Source organism: Budorcas taxicolor, chromosome 22 (genome assembly GCF_023091745.1).
Source record: "Budorcas taxicolor isolate Tak-1 chromosome 22, Takin1.1, whole genome shotgun sequence".
Taxonomy (NCBI): Eukaryota; Metazoa; Chordata; class Mammalia; order Artiodactyla; family Bovidae; genus Budorcas; species Budorcas taxicolor.
This window is the reverse complement of record NC_068931.1, coordinates 26,119,947-26,141,970: the sequence shown is the minus strand read 5'-3', so window position 1 is coordinate 26,141,970 and position 22,024 is coordinate 26,119,947. Positions and strand designations below refer to the sequence as shown.

At 45.4% G+C, this 22,024-nt stretch overlaps 1 protein-coding gene across 1 annotated transcript in view; it reads right to left on the bottom strand.

Moving 5' to 3' along the window:
* B4GALT6 (beta-1,4-galactosyltransferase 6) overlaps positions 1 to 22,024 on the bottom strand; it is a 66,766-nt gene that overhangs the window by 12,124 nt on the left and 32,618 nt on the right. The window contains exons 4-5 of the mRNA XM_052660492.1: positions 6,145 to 6,269; positions 548 to 664 (exon numbers count right to left, since the gene is read on the bottom strand). Coding sequence (XP_052516452.1) covers positions 548 to 664; positions 6,145 to 6,269 — 242 coding nt within the window. The remainder of the gene's footprint in view (positions 1 to 547; positions 665 to 6,144; positions 6,270 to 22,024) is intronic.

Below are 22,024 nucleotides of genomic sequence, written 5' to 3'. Positions count from 1 at the left end.
AAAACCAGGTCAACAATGTTAAAACCAAAAGTATCCAAATTACAATGTATTCAAAACATGAACAAAATGCACCATTTTAGAAACAGCATATAGAAATCAGTGATAAAATTCAGCAAGGACTCTAGTGTTTGGGAAGTGAGAGGAGGGAAAGAACAAGGAAGAAATCCACGATGACACCCTAAGGACAAAACTAGGTGATGACAGAGGAGGAAGACACAGACGTATAGAGAATATTTCCAAAAGGGTTAGGACCAAAGAAAACTACACATTGAATCCCCAGACAAAAATATTTACAGAGAGAAAAACGAGCTGATAGTACGAAGAATAATTACATGTGTATTTTACTTTAATAGGTAAGACATTAGGTTATTAAAAATGATAGAAGCATATCAACTGATAAATGGCTTAACCAAATGTGGTATACACAATCCAAAACGGAATTGTATACAAATACAAAACCAAGGTAATAAGCATCTCTAATCACACAATATCTAAGAGTTTATTAAGTTCTAGTATACCTAGTTACCATTTTGAAAATTATTCTCACCTGTTCAATGACGTAAAAGGCAAATTCCAGCCGCTGTTTTTGGAGCATCGGGATCAGATGCAAGAAAAAAATTGGAAGATGTTCATGGCGATTGCGGAAAGGAATGAGGACTGCCACCTTTAAAACAAAATAGTCACATATATCAATAAATACAGCAATAAGCCCTAGATGTAAAGATAAAAACTGACCCTTGAAATCCTCTTACTTAAGAATTGCCTCACCAGAGATCCAACAGTGAACACAAACAAACATGGCCCCTGCTTTTGTACCATTTATGCGCCTGTGAACCTGCAGTGGTATAAACGGGCCATCCTAAGGACAGCGGTCTTTCTCCCATGAAAACGACAGAATCATGGGAAGATTTGAAAGCAGAGATATAACCGTGTCAGCAAACACTACTGGAGAGGGCAGACTGGAGAAAACCAAAAACGGATTCAGGGTGCTGGTTAGAAAATGAATGCAAAGTCCAGGCAAGAGGTGTCGGTAGCTTGAGAAGGACCAGAAGGGTAGGAGCACATAGATGTTTGAAACATTTAAGAGGCGAAGTACCAGGATCTGTTCATGGATTGGATATATAAGCAGTGAGTGAGAGGGATGTGTCAAGACTAATTCTAGGTTTTTAATTAGATCATAAGTAATAACTTTATGGATTTCAATTTGCATTCAGAAGAGATTCCACTTGAACATCTAGTATCTAATATGGCTTATCTGCCTAGAGATATTATTAACAGACATAGCATGGAAATAAATGAAGTTTGATAATTATATTAATATTTTTCATTTAATAAAAAGGCATAACTAACAAGATATTGTAAATCAACTAGAGTTCAATAAAAGGATGCTGAACAAATAATAAATTCCAAAATCATGAGATTTTCAGAGTATGAGTCAAAATATGTCTAATAACAATGCTTATGTGTCATTCTATATTCTGGGTTTTTTAATAAAGCCTAATAAACTGGTTAAAGAGAAAATGTGGGATATATTAAAACTTCAACTATACCAAATACTTTTACTAATGAATGAACAGATGTAAATAATTGACAGAACATAGGTTTAAGATCTAATCCTACTTGCAGAATCAGGACATAACATTAGAGACATAGAAAACAGTAATGTTTACCTGTGTATTTTACATTACCAGGATCATACATGAGAAAAAATTTCAGATTATTAAAATAGTTTTATTTTAAAAGAGAACAAAAGACGGTTTCAGAAAACTGACATCTGAACTAAAAACTCCGCCACTAATTTTTCCTTAATGATGACAAAGACAGTGGAAAAAGAAAGAGACCTATGTCTGCTGGAAGCTGACATTTTCATGTCCACACTGTGCCAGGCTTGGTACGTGGCAGGAACTAGAGAGGTTCTGGCGTATCTGCCAGCTGCACTTTGGGCCCCATTCTCTTTTGGTTTGCTCCATAAGGAATCTCTTGGCTTATCAGCCTAAGGACCACAAGACTGCCAGAGCAACTCGGAACCCAGAGCTAGGGGGTCCCTTCCGTTCCACACACAACGGTCGCTGCTGGTGCTGGGCGCTCGCTACTGACCCAGGACTTGCTGATGGGCCTCAGGATCAACTGCTAACATATTTACAGAATTCCCGAATCTACACAACTCAGCAGTTCAGGAGCCCCTAGGCTTACTCTCAGGACAGAAAACTGTTATGAAAAGTAGAAGGAGAAAAAGGAGATGGATGATTGAGTACCAACCTCTACCAATGACCTTATCTGATTTGTATCAGTGCAGTAACTTCTTTGGGCTTTCCTGGTGGCTCAGATGGTAAAGAATCTGCCTGTAATGCAGGAGACCTGATTTCTAGCAAATTAGGCTTGAGCTTGCCCTTCTTGGTTTTGAATTTGGCCACAAGTTGGCAGCCTATGATATAAATGGGCTATAAAAGCAGTTAAGGTCAATTACAGATATGGCTGCAATCCATGAGGCCGCAGAGTCGGACACAACTGAGCGACTGAACTAAACAGATATTTAAGGAAGTAGTGGTGGTGTTAGTTGCTCAGTCGTGCCTGACTCTTTGCAACCCCACGAACTGTAGCCTGTCAGGCTCCTCTCTCCAGGAGGAGGAATTCTCCAGGCAAAAATACTGGAGTGGGTTGCCATTCCCTTCTCCAGAGGACCTTTCAAACCCAGGGATCGAAACCAGGTCTCCTGTGTTGCAAGCAAATTCTTCACCATCTGAGATACAGGGAAGTCCTATATTTAAGGAATAAGCTATTTTAAAAATGTCGAGTCAAATTAAAGACAGCTCGTATTAATTAAGTACAATTAGGCTGAGTAATCAATTGAACATAAGAATAGACAAAGGTAGTCATGGCCCCTAACACAGTAATTTCTCCAACAGAACATTTAAAATACTGAGTTTTTTTCTTTCTTAATCTTGTGTGGAAACTGAGAGTTTATAAGAGGAAAAAATGCCCCACTGTCACAGCAAGTTCAAAGTTAAACTGACATTTTTATAACAAATACATGCCCACATTTTAATGAGGCAGATAATAAAGATTTTGAATATGCCTGAAGTTTTTATTAAAACAAAGCTAAACAGCATCTAAAGATTCATTTGGTATATCCCTCCCTGTGGCTTGGAATGACTCTCAATAGTTTATAGCTCACTTTCTAGAAAAAGAAGCTCTCGGTATGTGGCGGTAATTTATTTCGAAGTTTGATAGCCTTTGTTTCAGGAGATTCTTCCTTACATGTGCCCTAATTTGCTGCTGGAGCCACTTTCCTGTTGATGCATCTCCACTGGAGATGGAGAACATCTGATTATTATCTTTGGAAAAACAAGGCATCTTCGTGAATCTCTCCACATCTCTTTAAAACTGCTAAACTTACTGAATTTATGCACCTATTTTTCTTCCCTGCTCATTTTCTCCTACACTCACCATGAAGAGATCACCAAGAAAAATGTTGACTACATACATTGTCCCCACCAAGATTCTGTTCTACTTTCAGACTTTAATCACACCTCCCGCTACAGGGTCCCTAAATGACTCGGCTTCCGATTTGCCTAGCTGTCTGCGACCAACTAAGACAGAACAGAGCAGAAACTGACAAGCCTTCACTCCGAATGTCTGAGGAAGGAGCTCAACAATCTTCATTTTTACCAAACACCCCAGGGAGCTCTGGAGCAGATGGTCAAGAATCATCTCTGAAGAACCTCAGACCAGAAGCACAATTCTAGGCCTCCGACCAGATAAGCCCAACAAGTAGCTGCCTGGTTCTTTAAAGCCTTCAGGTTTTAGACCAGAGTGGTTCGGGCCTCCACCTGGACCCCGAATGGAACACAGGTAACGTCATAGGTAAACACTTCAATGATCTGAAAAGCATTACCTTCCTCCTTTCAACCTCCCTTTTAGAAACCACCTTGCCTCTGTAAGGCATCTGTCCTGTGCTAAACCTTCAATGGGGACCTGTGGTGCTCAGAATACCTAGGAATTGCTGAAACCACTAGTTTTAGCAGATCTCAGTTCCAATTAACTGGCCATCAACAAACTGAGTTTTTTGTTTTTTTTTTAAGACAACTTAGTTGTTTTCTTTAAAAAAAAAAAAAAAAAAGATCCTCAAATATTAAGAATCAACTTGGCAGCGGATGTTTCACATAAATCTAGTTGCATCTTCTCTCTCACCTCAGTTCCAAGATTAAAATGGGACATTATCAGAACGTAAACAGAGGCTGGGGTCGGGGGGGAAGGTTATTTGATTAAACATGGGAAGTACAAGTCATCTCTGAGCTATCTCCAAATTTCCTCCCATACCTTGAGCTGCATAGCTCGGAAGCTGAGACTAGACATAACTCTAATAAGAGCAACAGTACCATATAGTTCTTGAATAAAAATAAGCTAATTTTTAGAATCCTGAATTAGCTGGCTCCTGAAACACCACTTTCAACAGTGTTACCTACCCATCCACTGGAGTTTACAGTCTACTAAAATCTGTAAGTAGGAGCTACCTATGTGTGATACATACCTCTCTCCCAGAAAATGAGAAGAAAACAAACCCTAAAACACTTTAAAATGCAACATCTGATATAGACCACTAGAGAGAGGACAAAACACTCAATTTTTCTGACCCCAAGTTATCCTGTGATACCACACAATGCACACCTGAGGGGGATGCATCGCGCGTGTTAACACATCTGAGGACCAACCTCCACGCTCTCCCACAGCCTCTGTGATTGAGGACACTTTTCCCATTAGCATTCAACATACATACTCATCACCCAAATAAGAAAAATAATTTATTTTGCCCAGGACATTTTAAAAAGTAGTTATTATGTAAACTGGGCCATATTTTATACACAAACATGATAAAATCAATCATGAAATCAATTTATCATCTGAATCTGCTCTGGAAAACAGCATAAGGCAACTGTAAAACAGAATGCATAGCCAACATTTGTACTAGAATCCATTTCAGCAGTTTTACAACTTTTTTGAGGAAAATAAAAAATTATTTAATAATTTATAACAAGGCATTTATCTGTCTCATAAACTCAACTCGGCAAAGCTGGGTTTAGTGCTTACCTTACACGAGAGACTGGTGTCTACATTAGGGAAGCCAACATGAGTAATACAGATCCCCAACACCCCAAACACAAAGGACTCAAGGCCAGTCAAGTCAGACAGCTTTCATCAGAAGCTCAACAGCGTACAATTCTCCTTCCCAGGAGTGATTATCGTTTTTTGGTACCAAAGGATAAATATTTTAACAAAATACTAATATTAAAAAATACTAAAAATACTAAAAGAAGAACTGAAAAATGTTCCCAGATTAAGGTTACATCACAGCCCTTCGGGATATAACATCCGATTTAATCATACATCTGATTTAATCATATGCAGTTTTCACTTGAATGGCATAAATGCTACTTCCTATTCAAACATAACAACATTACATGGGCATGCGCTTATTAACCAGTTTCACAGTGTTGAGAGCAACTCTGACTTAAACCACGGTTTTCAATTTTTTTTTTTTTTTTTTTTAAGCAGCAGGGGCACGCTGACTCCCTTACAGTTTTTCAAACACAACATTAAAAGTAGGATTCTGACATATCAAAAAGATGAAAAGCTTACACTCTGCTTTCTGAAATAGAGGCGAAAAAGGGCCCAAAGTTGTTCTGTGTGTCCTGCAGGGACCGCCAAGCAGCCTCTTTAGAATCCTGGGACTCAGGAGCCCCAATGCTAGACCCAGCTGGAAACCACTGGCTCCAGGCTTCGGTGGGGACACGCCTGCAGGTGTCAGTAACCATCAGGGGCAGCACTGGGAGGCAAAGAAATCACTGCCTCTCTTTCAAACAGAACAGAAGACCATTTGTTTCCCAAGCCAGTCCCAAGTGAGGAACTTATCAGCAGGCTCTCTGAGACTGAACACAGGAGCCTAGTATTTGTGTAAGCACAGGTGTAGCTCATCTTCACAGGTAACACAACTAACCCACATCTGAACTGTCAATACTTAAACACTAAACACCAAACTGTCTTCATTTATCAAGACACAGGGATTCCACTATATATTCTAAATTGAAAACACCTTTCTCGAATGCATAGTAACAGTCACATGATTTATGAAACAATGGACCTCACCTTCCACCTGGGTTTACAGTCTTTAGGCCTCCAGTGACCTCCTGGCTCAATATCTAAATCCTTGGAGAAGAGCTGATGAATTTCATGAAAACTGACTTCACTTACATTGACATTGAGGAATCCCCCTAGAAGGTCAAAAATGTGAAGAACCATTTTAATATGAAGTCAGACAAACAACATTCAGTAGCACGGTGGCATAACATATTTGCTGGCATAGTACCATTTAGTCCTGTTTTCACCATATAATTGTTAATACCACCTTTCAGTGTTACTTTGGATGATAAATCATATGGTTACCCTACTATCTTTGGCAAATCAGCCAAAGAAAACCAAAGCACTTAAGCTTTTTACTTTCGAGTAATATGATGAATATTATAGTATTCTTTAGTAAATGTTTCCAGTCATTACAGTATAGCTTATCATTTCAATTTAATCAACTATTTAGAAACCATTTTTAATTTCAACATACTCAACATAGAAGACATGAACGCCCAGTATATAAAAGTTAATTAAGCAGTTAGTTTGGGAGCTGAATCCTAGCTTCTGTGTCTTAGGGAAATTACTTAACTTCTCTGTGCCTCAGCTTCCTTATTTGTAAAAAGAGATCTGCCTCCCACTGTGGTCATACCCATTAGATGCTGGGCACAAAGGTACACCGGCAGGAAATTTAGCTGTTACTACTGTCATCCAGTTTACTGACATTTCTTAAGAGAGAATCTGCAAACACAATTCAACAAATTTATTGTGAGCACCTACCATGTATTACCATGACATGCAAAATGAAAACTATAAACTTCTAAGATGTTCCTGGTCTGCTAGGCACTCTCTCTTCAAATTAACAAATAAATGATATTCCTGGAGCTGTTTTACTAATAGGTTTTCTAACATATACTATGGAAACAGGAATGACTCCTGCATGGAAAACCATTTCCATTAACTCAATCAAAACCAACCAAGAACTACAGGCACATACATATGTCTATTCTTCCCCAAATTTCCCTCCCATCCAAGCTGCCACATAATGCTGAACAGAGTTCCCTGTGCTATATGGTAGGTCCTTGTTGGTCATCCATTTTAAATACAGCAGTGTGTACATGTCCATCCCAAACTCCCTAAGTCTCCTTTCCTGCCATCCTCCCCCTGGCAACCACGCATGAACGGCTGAGTCCCTTTGCTGTTCACCTGAAATGATCACAACACTGCTAGTCAGCTATACCCCCAATACAGAATAAAAAGTTACAAAAATTAAACTTAAAAAAGCAAACAAGAACTAAGGACTAACAACTAAGTTCTTTCACCTCCTTGTCTCATAAAATGCAAACCAACAAATATTGAGGCTTCCTATTTCAAGGCGTCTGAGCTCAGTGGCCATGATTCCATACATGCAGTCAGCCAGCCCTCTGTATCCATGTGAAGTGAAGTCACTCAGTCATGTCCAACTCTTTGCGACCCCACTGACTGGGGCCTACCAGGCTACTCTGTCCATGGGATTTTCCAGGCAATAGTATTAGAGTGGATTGCCATTTCCTTCTCCAGGGGATCTTCCCAATCCAGGGCTCGAACCCGGGTCTCCTGCATTGTAGACAGAAGCTTTACCGTCTGAGCCACCAGGGAAGTGCATGTATCCATGAGGTTGGCTGAAATCTGTGAATGCAGAGCCTACATGTGGAGGGCCGACAGAGTAAGGTAAGGACATGAGCATCCTCATATTTTGGCCCTTGATCCAATGCCCCTCAGATACCAAGGGACAACTGAAAAACACACGGTCGCTCTTCGAGAGAGCCCCTTTCCTTTCCTCCTGCTACTTTCTATTCTGTAAGATTTCACAGCCACCCGTCTTCCCATCTCCCTCCTCAACCTAACGAGGCAGGAACACAGTCACTACCATTAAGCACTTAGGCACTACTTGTTTCATTTGTTGTGTGCATTCTCGGTCATGTCTGACTCTATGCAACCTTGTGGACTATAGTCCTCCAGGCTCCTCTGTCCATGGGCTTTTCCAGGCGAGATACTGGAGTGAATTGCTATTTCCTACTCCAGGGGATCTTCCCCACCCAGGGATTGAACCAGCATCTCTTGGATCTCCTGCACTGGCAGGCACACTAGAAAGAAGTATTTCAAAACGCAAATGGCTTTGCTACATAGAGTAAGCTAGGAAAAAATCTAAAATCCTCTCGCGTCTGTTCCTCTAATGTGTGCTGTGACAAGACATGCAAAGTAGCTAATCTTAGAAAGGGCAGATTTACCTAATCTGTGAACTTGCAGAGGAAGGACAGATCAAATGCAAGATCCACCAGTCGATGTGAGCATAGACTCTCATGACTCAGCTGACAGAAACAGAATCTATAACTGTAATCAGATAAAATCCACACAAGTAAATCTGATGCATTTCTTGGTATGCATGATTCCCCAAATGATAGTAATTAGACTAAATAAGTAGTTCACATAAGGAACCTAAGTTGGTATTCTTTATGCACTGTTAAACCAATTTTTTTGCCTTTTGCCCAGCTTTATAGCTTCAACAGCTGCAATCATCATTACTGTCAGCAGTCTGCTCCAGCATTATTTGTAGTTTAATTTTCATTTTGAACACACATGCGCCAGCAAATTAAGAGGTGGGCCTTATATCTTTCTCCTCAATGGGGGAGGGGGCTTCAGTGTCCATCACTTAACAATCTCTGATGCCTGAGGCATCCGAAGTTCACCTTCCTCCCCACAGCAGCCCCCCCATTCACATTCCTCAGAGACCCTCAGCATCTTTTCTATTTGCTTATTGCTCTTTGCTCTGAAATCTTAATATCTTACGGGCTGAAGGCCAAACATGACCCAGTGGCATGAGGTTGTCATGCCAGGAGTAATAACAACCTCCCTACTGGGGGGTGGGTATGAAGGGGTGGGGGACAGGCTCCAGGATAGACACCACCACCATTGGGAACAGCAAGAGTGTGGTCACAAAGAGAGAAGGAAAAATAAACACTGATTAGCGGAGGTGGGGTGGGGTGGGTTGATGAGAAAAACCAACTTCTGTTTCTCTGAAAACACAGCCATTTCTTTCTGAGTTGCTGCCTATGCATTTCACAGTGTGACCACCCTGCTCACACCCGGAGTCTGGACATTTAGATAAGAACTTGAGTGCAAAATGCCCATCACTCTGCTTTTCCTGGGGAAGCTCTCAAATAAACACTCAGAGTTAAGCCTCCACCCCAACCACCTTTAAGTGACAGGTGCATGTTGTCCTGCTCTCCATTTGCTGGCTGGTGAGCTGGGACGGAGGGCGGCCCCCACCCCGCAGCTCCCTGGGCCCTGGCCCCCTCTGGAATCTGTGAGTAAATCCTGAGACTCTACTTCCTTTTTGTGGTGTACTGAAACTGCACCTTCCATCAAAATGACCCCCGAGCTCCACTTCCCCCAAGTGAGAGCTCAGATGCTAAGGGAGCCACCTGCCAACCAGTATGGGTGGCCAGTGCCCCCTCATTCAGGAGGTCATCATCTCCATGTTCTTAATACACCAGCTCCAGCTGCTCAATACACTTGAGAAGGAGGATGGGATGGTGGGTACGGCTGGGGCCCCATACTCCTAGATGCCGAGGAGTTGCAAACGGCTAACTTCCTCCTCCAGGTTGTTCAGTCTCTCGGGGAAGGAACCACTGCTGGCTGGAGGTCGGCTCCTCTGAGTTGCTGTGTGTCGCTGATGCCAGGCCTGGCAGAGAAGCCTCCCTCCCCTGCCGAACTGCTGGTGCTGTGCCGGGTCAGCTTCCCCCGCAGAGCCCGGCCAGCAGCCCCTAGGCTGAAGCGCCTCTACGTCACTTTATTCTCTGAATGAGACCCCACCTGGCGTCGGCTGTGAAGGTGATCGGCTATAACCACCTGTGGAAGTCTGGGCGCTGGATGGTAGGGCTCTGCCCCTCTCTCTCTGGGCAGGGGCGGAGGCATGGGCCCTGAGGCTCTAGGAGCCAAGGAGAGCTCCCTGGAGCCCTGGAGCCAGAGGGGGAGGCCAGCTACGGGGCCGCTGTGTTGGGTCAGGACTGAGTGCTGAGCTTGGAGAGCTGCTCTAACCCTTGAGAGGTGCAGCTCTACCAGGGCCTTCATGGCACCCAGGAGGCAAGTGCATCATACACTGTTGAAAGTGGGGCCCCAAGCCCTGGGTACCAGCTCCTCCCAAGCCCCCAGAGGAGGTGAAAAAACTACTAGAGGGACTTCCCTGGCGGTCGAGTGGCTAAGACTCCATGCTCCCATTGTATAGAGAATCCGGGCTCAATCCCTGGTCAGGGAACTAGATCCCACATGCCGCAACTAACGCCAGGCACGGTCAAATAAATAAATACTAGAAAAAAAAACAACTACTACTGGAAGCTTGTAAGATCCTCATGGTCTGGGCATTACTGGTGGCATACGCACATAGCAAGTTATGAACCTATGTTCTCAGTGTCTGGAGCTTTCCCAAATGTGTCTGTTAATGCTGCACTAGTAGAGGCGGGTCCCAATCCCTCGGTGGTCGACTGGGACCCCCTGGAATGGGAGGTGGCAGCACAGGAGTTGGAGAAGGGGTGACTTCTGCCCCAGGTGTTCCTTGTTACTATGCAGCATATACCAAAAGGTCCAGCAATGGCCAGTGTGAGTGAGGAATGAGACACCTAGCTATACCATGATAGAAATGCAAGAGTTTTGTGTGTTTTTTTTTTAAGAAAATTCATTCAAAGGGAGAGGGAGAGGGCACCAATTGGCTCTTAGAAGTCTTTGGAACTGGTTCCGGGCTCTGTTTACAGAGAAAGAGACCCTTCCAAGCCTACAGAGACAGAAGTAAGAAGCTCAGCCTCCCTCATGAGATGAGCGACAGGCTCCGTACTGGAGCTCCGGAGATCCAGGTCCCTGGTGACTTAACCTTGGGACAGCTGAACACAAGTTAGACGCCTCTGTCCAGGTGCTCTTCAGCAGACAGCGGTCCCATCCTGGAGGAAGCTGCTGTCACCTCTTGCGGTGCTACATCCCAGAAGCAGAACCCAGGATCCCACACCTGATCCCTGAGAGTGACAGCCACCAAGACCCCTGCCCTAGGGACCCTGCAGGTCCCTGAACTTGTCCCTTCCTCTGGGGGATGATCACCTGTTCTCTAATTATCCAGTGGGATGTTCTCACTGACACTGGAGGCCAAATTGCATTGCTTCCCTGGAACTGCTCCAAACAGACGTGAAGGGCACCGTTATGAGGCATAACAAGTAGGACAACAGATGTCACTACTGAAACCATCTTTCTTAACAACCTCCTGGTGGTGGCCATCTACCCCGACCCTTTCCTGGCACAGCTATGGATGCCCTGACCACACTCATGGAGTCCTAGGACCCAGACCTGGTCCCAAGGAGTACAATCTCCGCCATCTTGGGTCTCACCGCAGCCATCTGGGGAAGACCCCTGACTTCTCCTCCTTCCCTCCACTTCCCTGCACCCCTGTTTTCACACCAGGGCCGTTCAGTCTCCCTGGGAACACCTGCATCACTGAACAGAATCCCGCAATTCTTTGTCTGCCACTTCATGTCAAAGCCTGAGACATTCAGGCCATTACACTGGCAGTAGGTCAGCCACCTCCCTCCCTCAATGGGACTGAGGTGACTCAAGGTGCCACCGCTCTGGGCACCAAACAACACGTCATTACAGCAAACCCCAACCTGTGAGCCACCACGGCCAAGCACACCGCACAAAGCCCAGCCTTCAGGCAGCAGCAGCGGCAGTGAGATTCTTTAGCACAAATGGTGTACTCAGTGGCCCAGGAAGAAGGTGTGTGCACGCTGTAAGGGGAACCCTCTCTGTGTGTACGTCAATAATTCCACACAAACTTTACGCAAACATTCAAAAGATGGCCCAATAGGTACTAGTATTCCACAATCTCGCCTGGGTTTTTAAATCAAATACCTACCTGAACGTTATCCAAGGGCTTAATTTTTTTGGCTGGACCCCAAATAATAGAGTGGGTGGCTACAGACGGGACTGCAAACTGGCATTTGTCTATTGATACTGCCAATGGCATTTCTGCTTTGTGTGCTGGTGAACAACACCCTTGCCAATGGCCTTTAATATCTCCACCATTCACACAGTGTCTGTGATCTGCCCTGAAGATTAATAATGCTGAGGCATCACGGGATCAATTGTGATGAGAAAAACAACCTTTGTTTTCCTGAGCTGCTGCCTCGGCATTTCACGGTGTGATAACCCTGCTCACATCCTGAGTCTGGACATTCAGATAAGGGGTTGAGTTTGGGATTCCTGCCAAAAAGCTCCCACTTTGCTTTTCCAGAGGCCCCTTTAATAACAACCACTTAGAACTAAGGCCAAGAAAACTCAGTGACCTCTGCCCCAACCACCTTATCAGCAACAGATCCCTGGTGCCTGCTCTCTACCTCCGGGGGTGGCAAGCCACCCTTCCACCAGCTCTCTGTGCCCCTGCCCATGAGTAATAAACCTCGTGACTCTTCTTTCCGTGTGAGGTGTATTGAAATGGCACCTTGAATCAAAACAATCCTGTGGGTCCCACTTCCCCAGAGTAGAAGCTCTGATGCTGAGGGAGCTCCCCGCCAACCACGTGTCAGGAGCTTATGCCCCTTTATTCAAACAGGTCATAATCTGCCTATTATTAACTTCATACACCAGCCGCAGCTACTCAACACGTGGTATCAGAAAAAAATACTTATTCCTGTGCACAGAAAGTGAAGGAAAAGGGACAAATTATAGAGAGTGGCCAGGAAGAGGCACTTCACAGGTGAGCGAGTGGTGACACGGTTTCCAAACTACCCTCAGAGGAAAGAACCTCACAGGTGAGCCTGTGGTGGGACCCCAAGTCCCTCCTCCCACGGTACCCACCAAGGCTACTCTCATCTCCTTACATACCTGGTGTTTCACTCAAGAAAGTGTTCCACCCGCCAACACTATTGGTGGGAATGTCAACTGGTATAATCACCACGGAAAACAGCATAGTGAAAGTGTTAGTCCCTCAGTCGTGTCCGACTCTCTGAGACCCCCTGGACGGTAGCCCACCAGGCTCCTCTGTCCTTGGGCTTTCCCAGGCAAGAACACTGGAGTGGGTAGCAATTTCTTCCCCCAGGGGATCTTCCCAACCTAGGGATTAAACCCACATCTCCTACTCTGGCAGAGAAGTTTCCCATATACTGTAGGGAACGTCTTTCTAGGATATCACCCCAACTCTTCATTTTAAGTGAAACACTATTCTTCTCAAACCGTGCTCATTGCTTAGTCTCTGAGATCCACAAGGTTGGGGTGAGGCAAATAAGAAGGTACACTGTAGACTTTTACCTACACTTCATAAAAAATCATTACTTTCTTTTTTCATAAATTTACCTCCTTTGAAGTTTCTGGCTTTTAGCCAAACTACCTTCCAAAATGCAGCCACATTCAGCGACATTCACCTCCTTCCCTGGACATCCTCCTGGTAACATCAGCTCTGAATTCACACCCTGAGCCCCACCGTCACCTAGAATGACTGGCAGCGTCAGCAGTGACAGCCAGCCAGTCCTGGCTTTAAGTTCTCTCTGCTGTCTCCCCATTTTTTCTGTCTCCCTGGTCTCCTAAAAAAGCAATAGCTAACTTTGGTGGAGTGGCTGAGGATCACCAGTCCTGCCTGTTGAGAAAGAAGGTCTCGGGCCCATTCTCAGAGCTCCTGTGTCAGTAAATGGTCACATTTGTGGGCAGCCAGCTTTACATGTCAACACATTTCAGGGCTTGCACAACTGCCCACTGTTGAGTCCTGCCTCCCAGAGGAAGAAGCTAGAACCTCTCCCAACCTCTCAGCAGAGAGAAGGAGTCAAGTGATGAGATGTACAGATGGTGACGCTGAAGCAGACGTCACAGTGACGGCAGAAGCTTCTGGTGTCAGGGGCCCCAGAAGTGGCACCTCTGGTCCCCAGACCTACACAGGCGTAGCAGGAGCTGCGATCCCAGCCACATGGCGGCAGGAGATTCTTCCCAGAGTGGTCTGGGCCTTGCTCTGGCTGCTCAGCCTCTGAACTGAACTCCGCAGCCACCCAGGTTTTCTGGGGCTGCCTGATATCTCTTTATGGATTCCCTTTCCTCTTTAACCCAATCAAGTTACATCCTGTGGTTGGCAACCCAGAAACCTTTCTTTACGGCTCTGAGCTTTGGCTTAGAGCAGGGGTCCCCAACTTCTGGGATCTAATGCCTGATGATCTGAGGTGGAGCTGGTGTAATAATGGAAACAAGTGCACAATAAATGTAGTGCGCTTGAATCATCCTGAAACCATCCCCCAACCATTCCAAGGAATAACTGTCTTCCACAAAACCAGCCTCTGGTGCCAAAAAGGGTGGGGACTGCTGGCTTAGAGGCCTGCATTTTTAACGCTCCTCCTCACTGCTTCTGGCACACATTGATCATCTCTGGACCACACTTGGAGCAACACAGCTCCATGAGTTTCACCCAATCACAGCACACCTGTGGAGAAATGGGCTGAATGTATGTGGTCCCCCACCTCCGAATTCACATGGCAAAATCCTAACCTCAAATGTGACGGTGTTAGAAGGCAGGGCCTTTGGGGAGTGATTACATCATGAGGATGAGGCCCTCATGAATGGGATTAGTACCCTTATAGAAGAGACCCCAGAGAGACCCCTTACCCCTTCCACCACATGATGCCAAGCAAGAAGACAGCCATCAATGAACCAGCAATCAGGCTCTCATCAGTTATCAAACCTGCTGACACTCTGAACTCAGATGTCCAACCACCAAAACTGAGAAATAAATATCTGCTGTTTAAGTAATCCAGTCTATGGTATTTTTGCTTTAGCACCCCAAACAGACTAAGACACACCCAGATACTCAGACACTGTTATTTTCCCTCCCTTCCTGACCTGCCACATCTGCTCAACAATTTCCCATGCTCAAATTTATCACCTGAGAAATGCCACTCAAATTCTTCCCCCCAGAAAATCAAGTAAGCACATAGATTAAACTCATCATTGAGGTGATAGGACCCAACTGATTGCCTTAAACAGAATAAGCTTTCAACAGAAACGAGAGTCACATTATCTGTAGCTTCTGACCACCCCTGTGTGGGGAGGGCTCTCTTGGCTAACAGGTGAGTCAGCACCTTTTAATATATGATTTATTGACTCCACTTTGCATTCCCTACAACTACTTTTTAAATATTTTGCATCTCATGGTTCACGCTACCCGGTCCTTCGTGGCCGACCCCTCATATGCATGTGGTCCCTACTCCATTGGGAACGTAGAAGCAACAGGGCTGAGCCCCCTGGACTTTTCTCCCCCTCATCTCCAAATGGGTCTCACTCCTGCTTGGAGGAGGCGGTGTTCCTCCTAGTCCCTACCAGTGCCTCCCCAGGAGCACATTCTGTCTCCTGCCACTTTCGCCATGATCCGGGCTCCCTGGACACCTCCCTCCTCCTCCCTTCACTCGCATCTCAGTCTGTCCACAGCGTCCTCCCCCGCAGAGCTTAAAACTCACTTAAGTCCATCTCCTCCTAAATCGTTCTTCCCTTAACACCACTTCGTCCACAGACTCCTTCCCCCAAGTCTCCTTCCCTTTCCCACAAAACTTCTTTTTGGTCATGACCTGAGGCGTGTAAGGATCTTAGTTCCCTGACCAGGGGTTGAACTTGCACCCCACTGCATGGAAGCGCTGAGTCCTAACCACTGGACCGCCAGGGAAATCCTGAACTTCTTTGTTTTAAACCAACTAGTTTTTACACGCTTCTGGGTCAGGATACCTGGCCTTCTCAGGACAGGATACCTGGCTTCTCATGTCACCACCCCACTGAATCATGCTGGCTGTGGTCCCGTGAGTGTAAGATGTGCCCAGTTCAACAGCCTCTCACAGACACTCCCTTTACTGCTCTGAGATACGGGACAAGGCAGAGCCTACTCCTTGTCCTTCGGGACACGTCCCCTGACCCCCACCCCCCGCCTTCCCTGGCTTCTTTCCCTTCTTTGCTGACCCTCGGGCTCTGATTTTCTTCAAGGGCCCACTCATATGCAGCCTTCTTCCAGGCTCACTTGCTACCACCTCCAGCCCAGATCTCTCTGAAAAAATTCAGATCCCAAACAAAGTCTCCTGAGCTTTCAACAGAAGAAGCCCAACACCGAACTCATTCATTTCCCCATTCTCCCAAGTGTGAGGTTTATCCTGCCATCTGCCTTTCGGTTAACCACCACTGAGCCAAAACCTGGAAATCAACCCTGATTCCTCAGTTGGTCACCACATCGGACCAAAAGCATCTCTCTTCTCTTTAGCACCACTGCCCGGCACGTACCCCAGCCGCTCCTCCAGGCCATGGGGAGCTCCGTGTGGCTCTTACAGGGCCTGGTACTTCCCCACTCTTGTTCAATCTCAACTGCTCATCCGAAGCACCTTTCTGAAGTCCTGTCCTAGTCCCACCATGCATCTCCTGAAAGCAGGTAAAGGTTACATTTCCCAAAGTAGTGTTTTCTGCTTTGTTTTACCCGTTTCTGTCCCTGGATTCTTGGAAAACCATGCACCTTTAGAGATGCACCCCGGCTGGAAGTGAACCCTCTGCACACGCGCTCAGGGCTCCACTCCCCTGATGCCCACCGCATGGATGCCCAGCAATTCATGAGACCCAGGCAGCCCTCAGACTGGTGAGTCCTTTACACAGTGGCTCAGATGGTAAAGAATCTGCCTGCAATGCAGAAGACCCTGGGCTGGGAAGATCCCCTGGAGAAGGGAATGGCTACCCACTCCAGGATTCTTGCCTGGGGAATTCCATGGACAGAGGAGCCTGGCGGGCTACAGTCCATGGTGTCGTGAAGAGTCAGACACGACTGAGTGACTGAGACTACGACTATTTCACCTTGCTGTGTAGCCTCACTTCCCACACGTCCCACAACACACCCACCCCAGTCATAGCCGACCACTCCCCACTCTCAGGATACAGAGCCTCCTGTGCCTACAAGCTGCCCCTTCAGCTATCTACTAAACCATCCTGCGAGACCCACTTTCAGCATGCCCCCTCTCTCTGAAGTGTCTCTTTCCTTACAGAAGCAAGTGCTATCTCCCTTTTGTCACAACCTCTTCTCTGGGTGTGTCGCCTGCTCTGCAACGGCTCCCGTGGCTTTTCTCTACGATAAACACAGGCATGACGGTTTGTTACAGTAAGCACTACTTGAGCTTGTCTGAAGTTTATTTGCTTATCTTTTCCCTCTCTGCTCATTTTTCACTTGAACTATTTAAACTCATCTCAAAAAGTCCTTGTGGCTTTTGTTGTAGTCCTAAGGCTAGCAACCATAGAAACTATCAACGTTAAACCACAAAGGCAACTATTCCAAAAACGCTAGGACGAAATGCATTACGGGGTCACTACAGAGGCACTCTCTTTGAATAGGAATTGAATGACGGGAAATCTACAGGCAAGTATGTCTTCATTTTAATGCAGAGTGTACAGCTGACATTTTCTATCACTAACCTCACACAGACAAATCAAAACATCAATACTAAGCATTATTTTTCAGCTCCAGATAAAGTGAATATTATTAATACGGAGTGCTTGCTCAGGCACTCAGTCCTGTCTGACTCTGCAACCCCAAGGACTGTGGCCCGCCAGGCTCCCCTCTGTCCATGGAATTCTCCAGGCAAGAATACTGGAGTGTGTTGCCATTCCCTCTTCAGGTGACTACGGAAAGTCTCCTGTAAACTTAATAAAGCTGAAAGTGGATTTGCCCTCTGGAGAATCTATAAACCCTAACAATAAAGAAGTATTCACTCATATTGCATAAATAATACCTAAAATAGATTTTATAATGTAATTGACTGTGAAATAAATGCTGAAACCCATGCAGTCAACTGTATGTGAATTCCAACTGGAGAAGTTAACTCTTTATGGTAATAAAGTGCCAGAAAAATCAAAAAAGTTACAGCTAGATAATCAAACAACAACTTTAAGCCCTAACCTTATTTTCAGTGATTACAGGGAAATTCAGTATCACTCCTACCTGAATGGTTTTCATCTAAGTAGATCATCTTTTTACACAGTTCAGTTCAGTTCAGTCGCTCAGTCGTGTCCGACTCTTTGCGACCCCATGAATCGCAGCACGCCAGGCCTCCCTGTCCATCACCATCTCCCGGAGTTCACTCAGACTCATGTCCATCGAGTCCGTGATGCCATCCAGCCATCTCATTCTCTGTCGTCCCCTTCTCCTCCTGCTCCCAATCCCTCCCAGCATCATAGTCTTTTCCAGTGAGTCAACTCTTCACATCAGGTGGCCAAAGTACTGGAGCTTCAGCTTTAGCATCATTCCTTCCAAAGAAATCCCAGGGCTGATCTCCTTCAGAATGGACTGGTTGGATGTCCTCGCAGTCCAAGGGACTCTCAAGAGTCTTCTCCAACACCACAGTCCAAAAGCATCAATTCTTTGGCGCTCAACCTTCTTCATAGTCCAACTCTCACATCCATACATGACCACTGGAAAAACCATAGCCTTGACTAGACGGACCTTAGTTGGCAAAGTAATGTCTCTGCTTTTGAACATACTATCTAGGTTGGTCATAACTTTTCTTCCAAGGCGTAAGTGTCTTTTAATTTCATGGCTGCAGTCACCATCTGTCGTGATTTTGGAGCCCCCAAAAATAAAGTCTGACACTGTTTCTACTGTTTCCCCATCTATTTCCCATGAAGTGATGGGACCAGATGCCATGATCTTTGTTTTCTGAATGTTGAGCTTTAAGCCAACTTTTTCACTCTCCTCTTTCACTTTCATCAAGAGGCTTTTTAGTTCCTCTTCACTTTCTGCCAGAAGGGTGGTGTCATCTGCATAGCTGAGATGATTGATATTTCTCCTGGCAATCTTGATTCCAGCTTATGTTTCTTCCAGTCCAGCATTTCTCATGATGTACTCTGCAAAGAAGTTAAATAAGCAGGGTGACAATATACAGTCTTGACATACTCCTTTTCCTATTTGGAACCAGTCTGTTGTTCCATGTCCAGTTCTAACTGTTGCTTCCTGACCTGCATACAGATTTCTCAAGAGGCTAACAGGTTAGGTGGTCTGGTATTCCCATCTCTTTCAGAATTTTCCACAGTTTATTGTGATCCACACAGTCAAAGGCTTTGGCATAGTCAAGAAAGCAGAAATACATGTTTTTCTGGAACTCTCTGGCTTTTTCGATGATCCAGCGGATGTTGGCAATTTGATCTCTGGTTCCTCTGCCTTTTCTAAAACCAGCTTGAACATCAGGGAGTTCACGGTTCACGTATTGCTGAAGCCTGGCTTGGAGAATTTTGAGCATTACTTTACTAGCATGTGAGATGAGTGCAATTGTGCGGTAGTTTAAGCATTCTTTGGCATTGCCTTTCTTTGGAATTGGAATGAAAAGTGACCTTTTCCAGTCCTGTGGCCACTGCTGAGTTTTCCAAATTTGCTGGCATATTGAGTGCAGCACTGTCACAGCATCATCTTTCAGGATTTGAAACAGCTCAACTGGAATGCCATCACCTCCACTAGCTTTGTTCATAGTGATGCTTTCTAAGGCCCATTTGACTTCACATTCCAAGATGTCTGGCTCTAGATTAGTGATCACATCATCATGATTATCTGGGTCGTGAAGATCTTTTTTGTACAGTTCTTCCGTGTATTCTTGCCACCTCTTCTTAACATCTTCTGGTTCTGTTAGGGCCATACCATTTCTGTCCTTTATCAAGCCCATCTTTGCATGAAATGTTCCCTTGGTGTCTCTAATTTTCTTGAGGAGATCTCTAGTCTTTCCCATTCTGTTGTTTTCCTCTATTTCTTTGCATTGATCGCTGAAGAAGGCTTTCTTATCTCTTCTTGCTATTCTTTGGAACTCTGCATTCAGATGCTTATATCTTTCCTTTTCTCTTTTTACACAGCCTCTCCTTAACTATTACTTGGGGAGGTATGGAATTCAATCACTTTGTGTGACATTATGACAAGATTTTTATAATTAGGTATTTTATTATGCTTTTCTCTGTCACCGATGGGAAAAAAATCTGCTAATTAAAAAAAAATTTAAGGATGCATAGATAAGTAAAAATAAATGCCTTCACTCTACACATTTCTCCTAGGTTTCTTACGCCCCTGATCATTGTAAAATCTGGCTCCATCATTCAAAGGAATGAGGAAAAGGAGAGGGAATAGCAAATTAACAACCACCAAGCTTCCGGCGCTGTGCTTCTCTTTATCCTCATGAAGTTCACATATGATTCCAGATTTTACAGACAGGCAAACAGGCTCAACTGTGCAGCGGTCACAAGGCTAGTGAAGGGGTCTCCAGGGTGGCTCAAACCAGCCTTCTTGGTAGAAGCCTCAATGTGGTAGCTGTGCCCGTGGCCCCCTCCTCAGGAGTTTCTGCATGTGACGATATTTTCTGTTAAACGTCCCATCATGCTGGCCACAGCTAACTGGACAAGGGATTGGAGCTGGACGCAAAGCCGACAGAACCCTGAAAAGTCCTTCTGTGAAAAAGTAACTGGTCAAATTGATATGATCTTCTTCTTCAAAAGAATTTAAGACTGATGGAAGCAGAGGGAACGAGCAGGAGCACCAAGACATTCCGAGAAAGGCAGGGAGGGCAGCTGTGATGCCATCTTTCAAGCCCCTGACAGGAGCGTTCATGAGTTACGGGGCTGGGGGACAGGGTGGGGACAGGACGGGGGACAGGACGGCCTGGCCAGCAGATGCTCCGAAACAAGACTTCAATTAGCACCCACAAAGCACTAATTAAGAAAGCGGCAGCTAAATCAAGAACAGAAAGACTTCCTAAAACTCTCAACCCCTGAATATGCAAATTATGAAAATGAAATTATTATAATCAATATTTCAACAGAGCATCACCCAGTGGTTCCAGCACTGCACAGACAGAAACATTCATTTTTAGAAGGCCTAAACTGCAATGACAAAGTTGACAAATATACAGGCACAAAAACCACAGCTTCAGTCCCTATTATGGGACAGTACTGGAAGGCACTGGCACCGCACTCCAGTACTCCTGCCTGGAAAATCCCATGGACGGAGGAGCCTGGTAGGCTGCAGTCCACGGGGTCGCGAAGAGTCCAATGTGACTGAGCGACTTCACTTTCACTTTTCACTTTCATGCACTGGAGAAGGCAATGGCAACCCACTCGAGTGTTCTTGCCTGGAGAATCCCAGGGACGGGGGAGTCTGGTGGGCTGCCGTCTATGGGGTTGCACAGAGTCAGACACGACTGAAGCGACTTAGCAGCAGCAGCAAAGAAGGTTACAGTACTAGAATCAACTGAGATTTGAAAAAAAAAAAAAAAAACAATACTGAGGCCCCAGGCTTCCCTGATGGCTCAGTAGTAAAGGATCCACTTGCCAGTGCAGGAGACACAAGTTCGATCCCTGGTCCAGGAAGACGCTGCATGTCGAGAGGCAACCAAACCCGTGAGCCACAACTACTGAGCCTGTGCCCTAGAGCCCAGGAGCCGCAACTGCTGAGTCCACACGCTGCAACAACTGAAGCCCGTGCCCCCCAGAGCCTGTGCTCCGCAATAAGAGAAGCCAGAGCGACGAGGAGCCCCAGCTCTGCAGCTAGAGTAGCCCCCACTCACCGCAACTAGAGAAAAGCCCTCGCAGCAAGAAAAACCCAGCACAGCCAAAATAAACTAATTAATTAAAAAAAAAAACCTGAGGCCTCACATTCAATTAATAAAAATCAGAAACTCAGGGGTTGGGCCCAAGAATTATAAACGTTCCCCAGGCTACAGCGCAACCAAGATTGATTCCAGATCAGTGGGTCTGTGGCCCAAGGATCACCAACATCAACGTGACCTGGCAGCTTGTTAGAAGTGAAACTTCTCACACCCCACTCCACATCTACTGACCAGAACTCTGAGGGCTGGGCACAGAA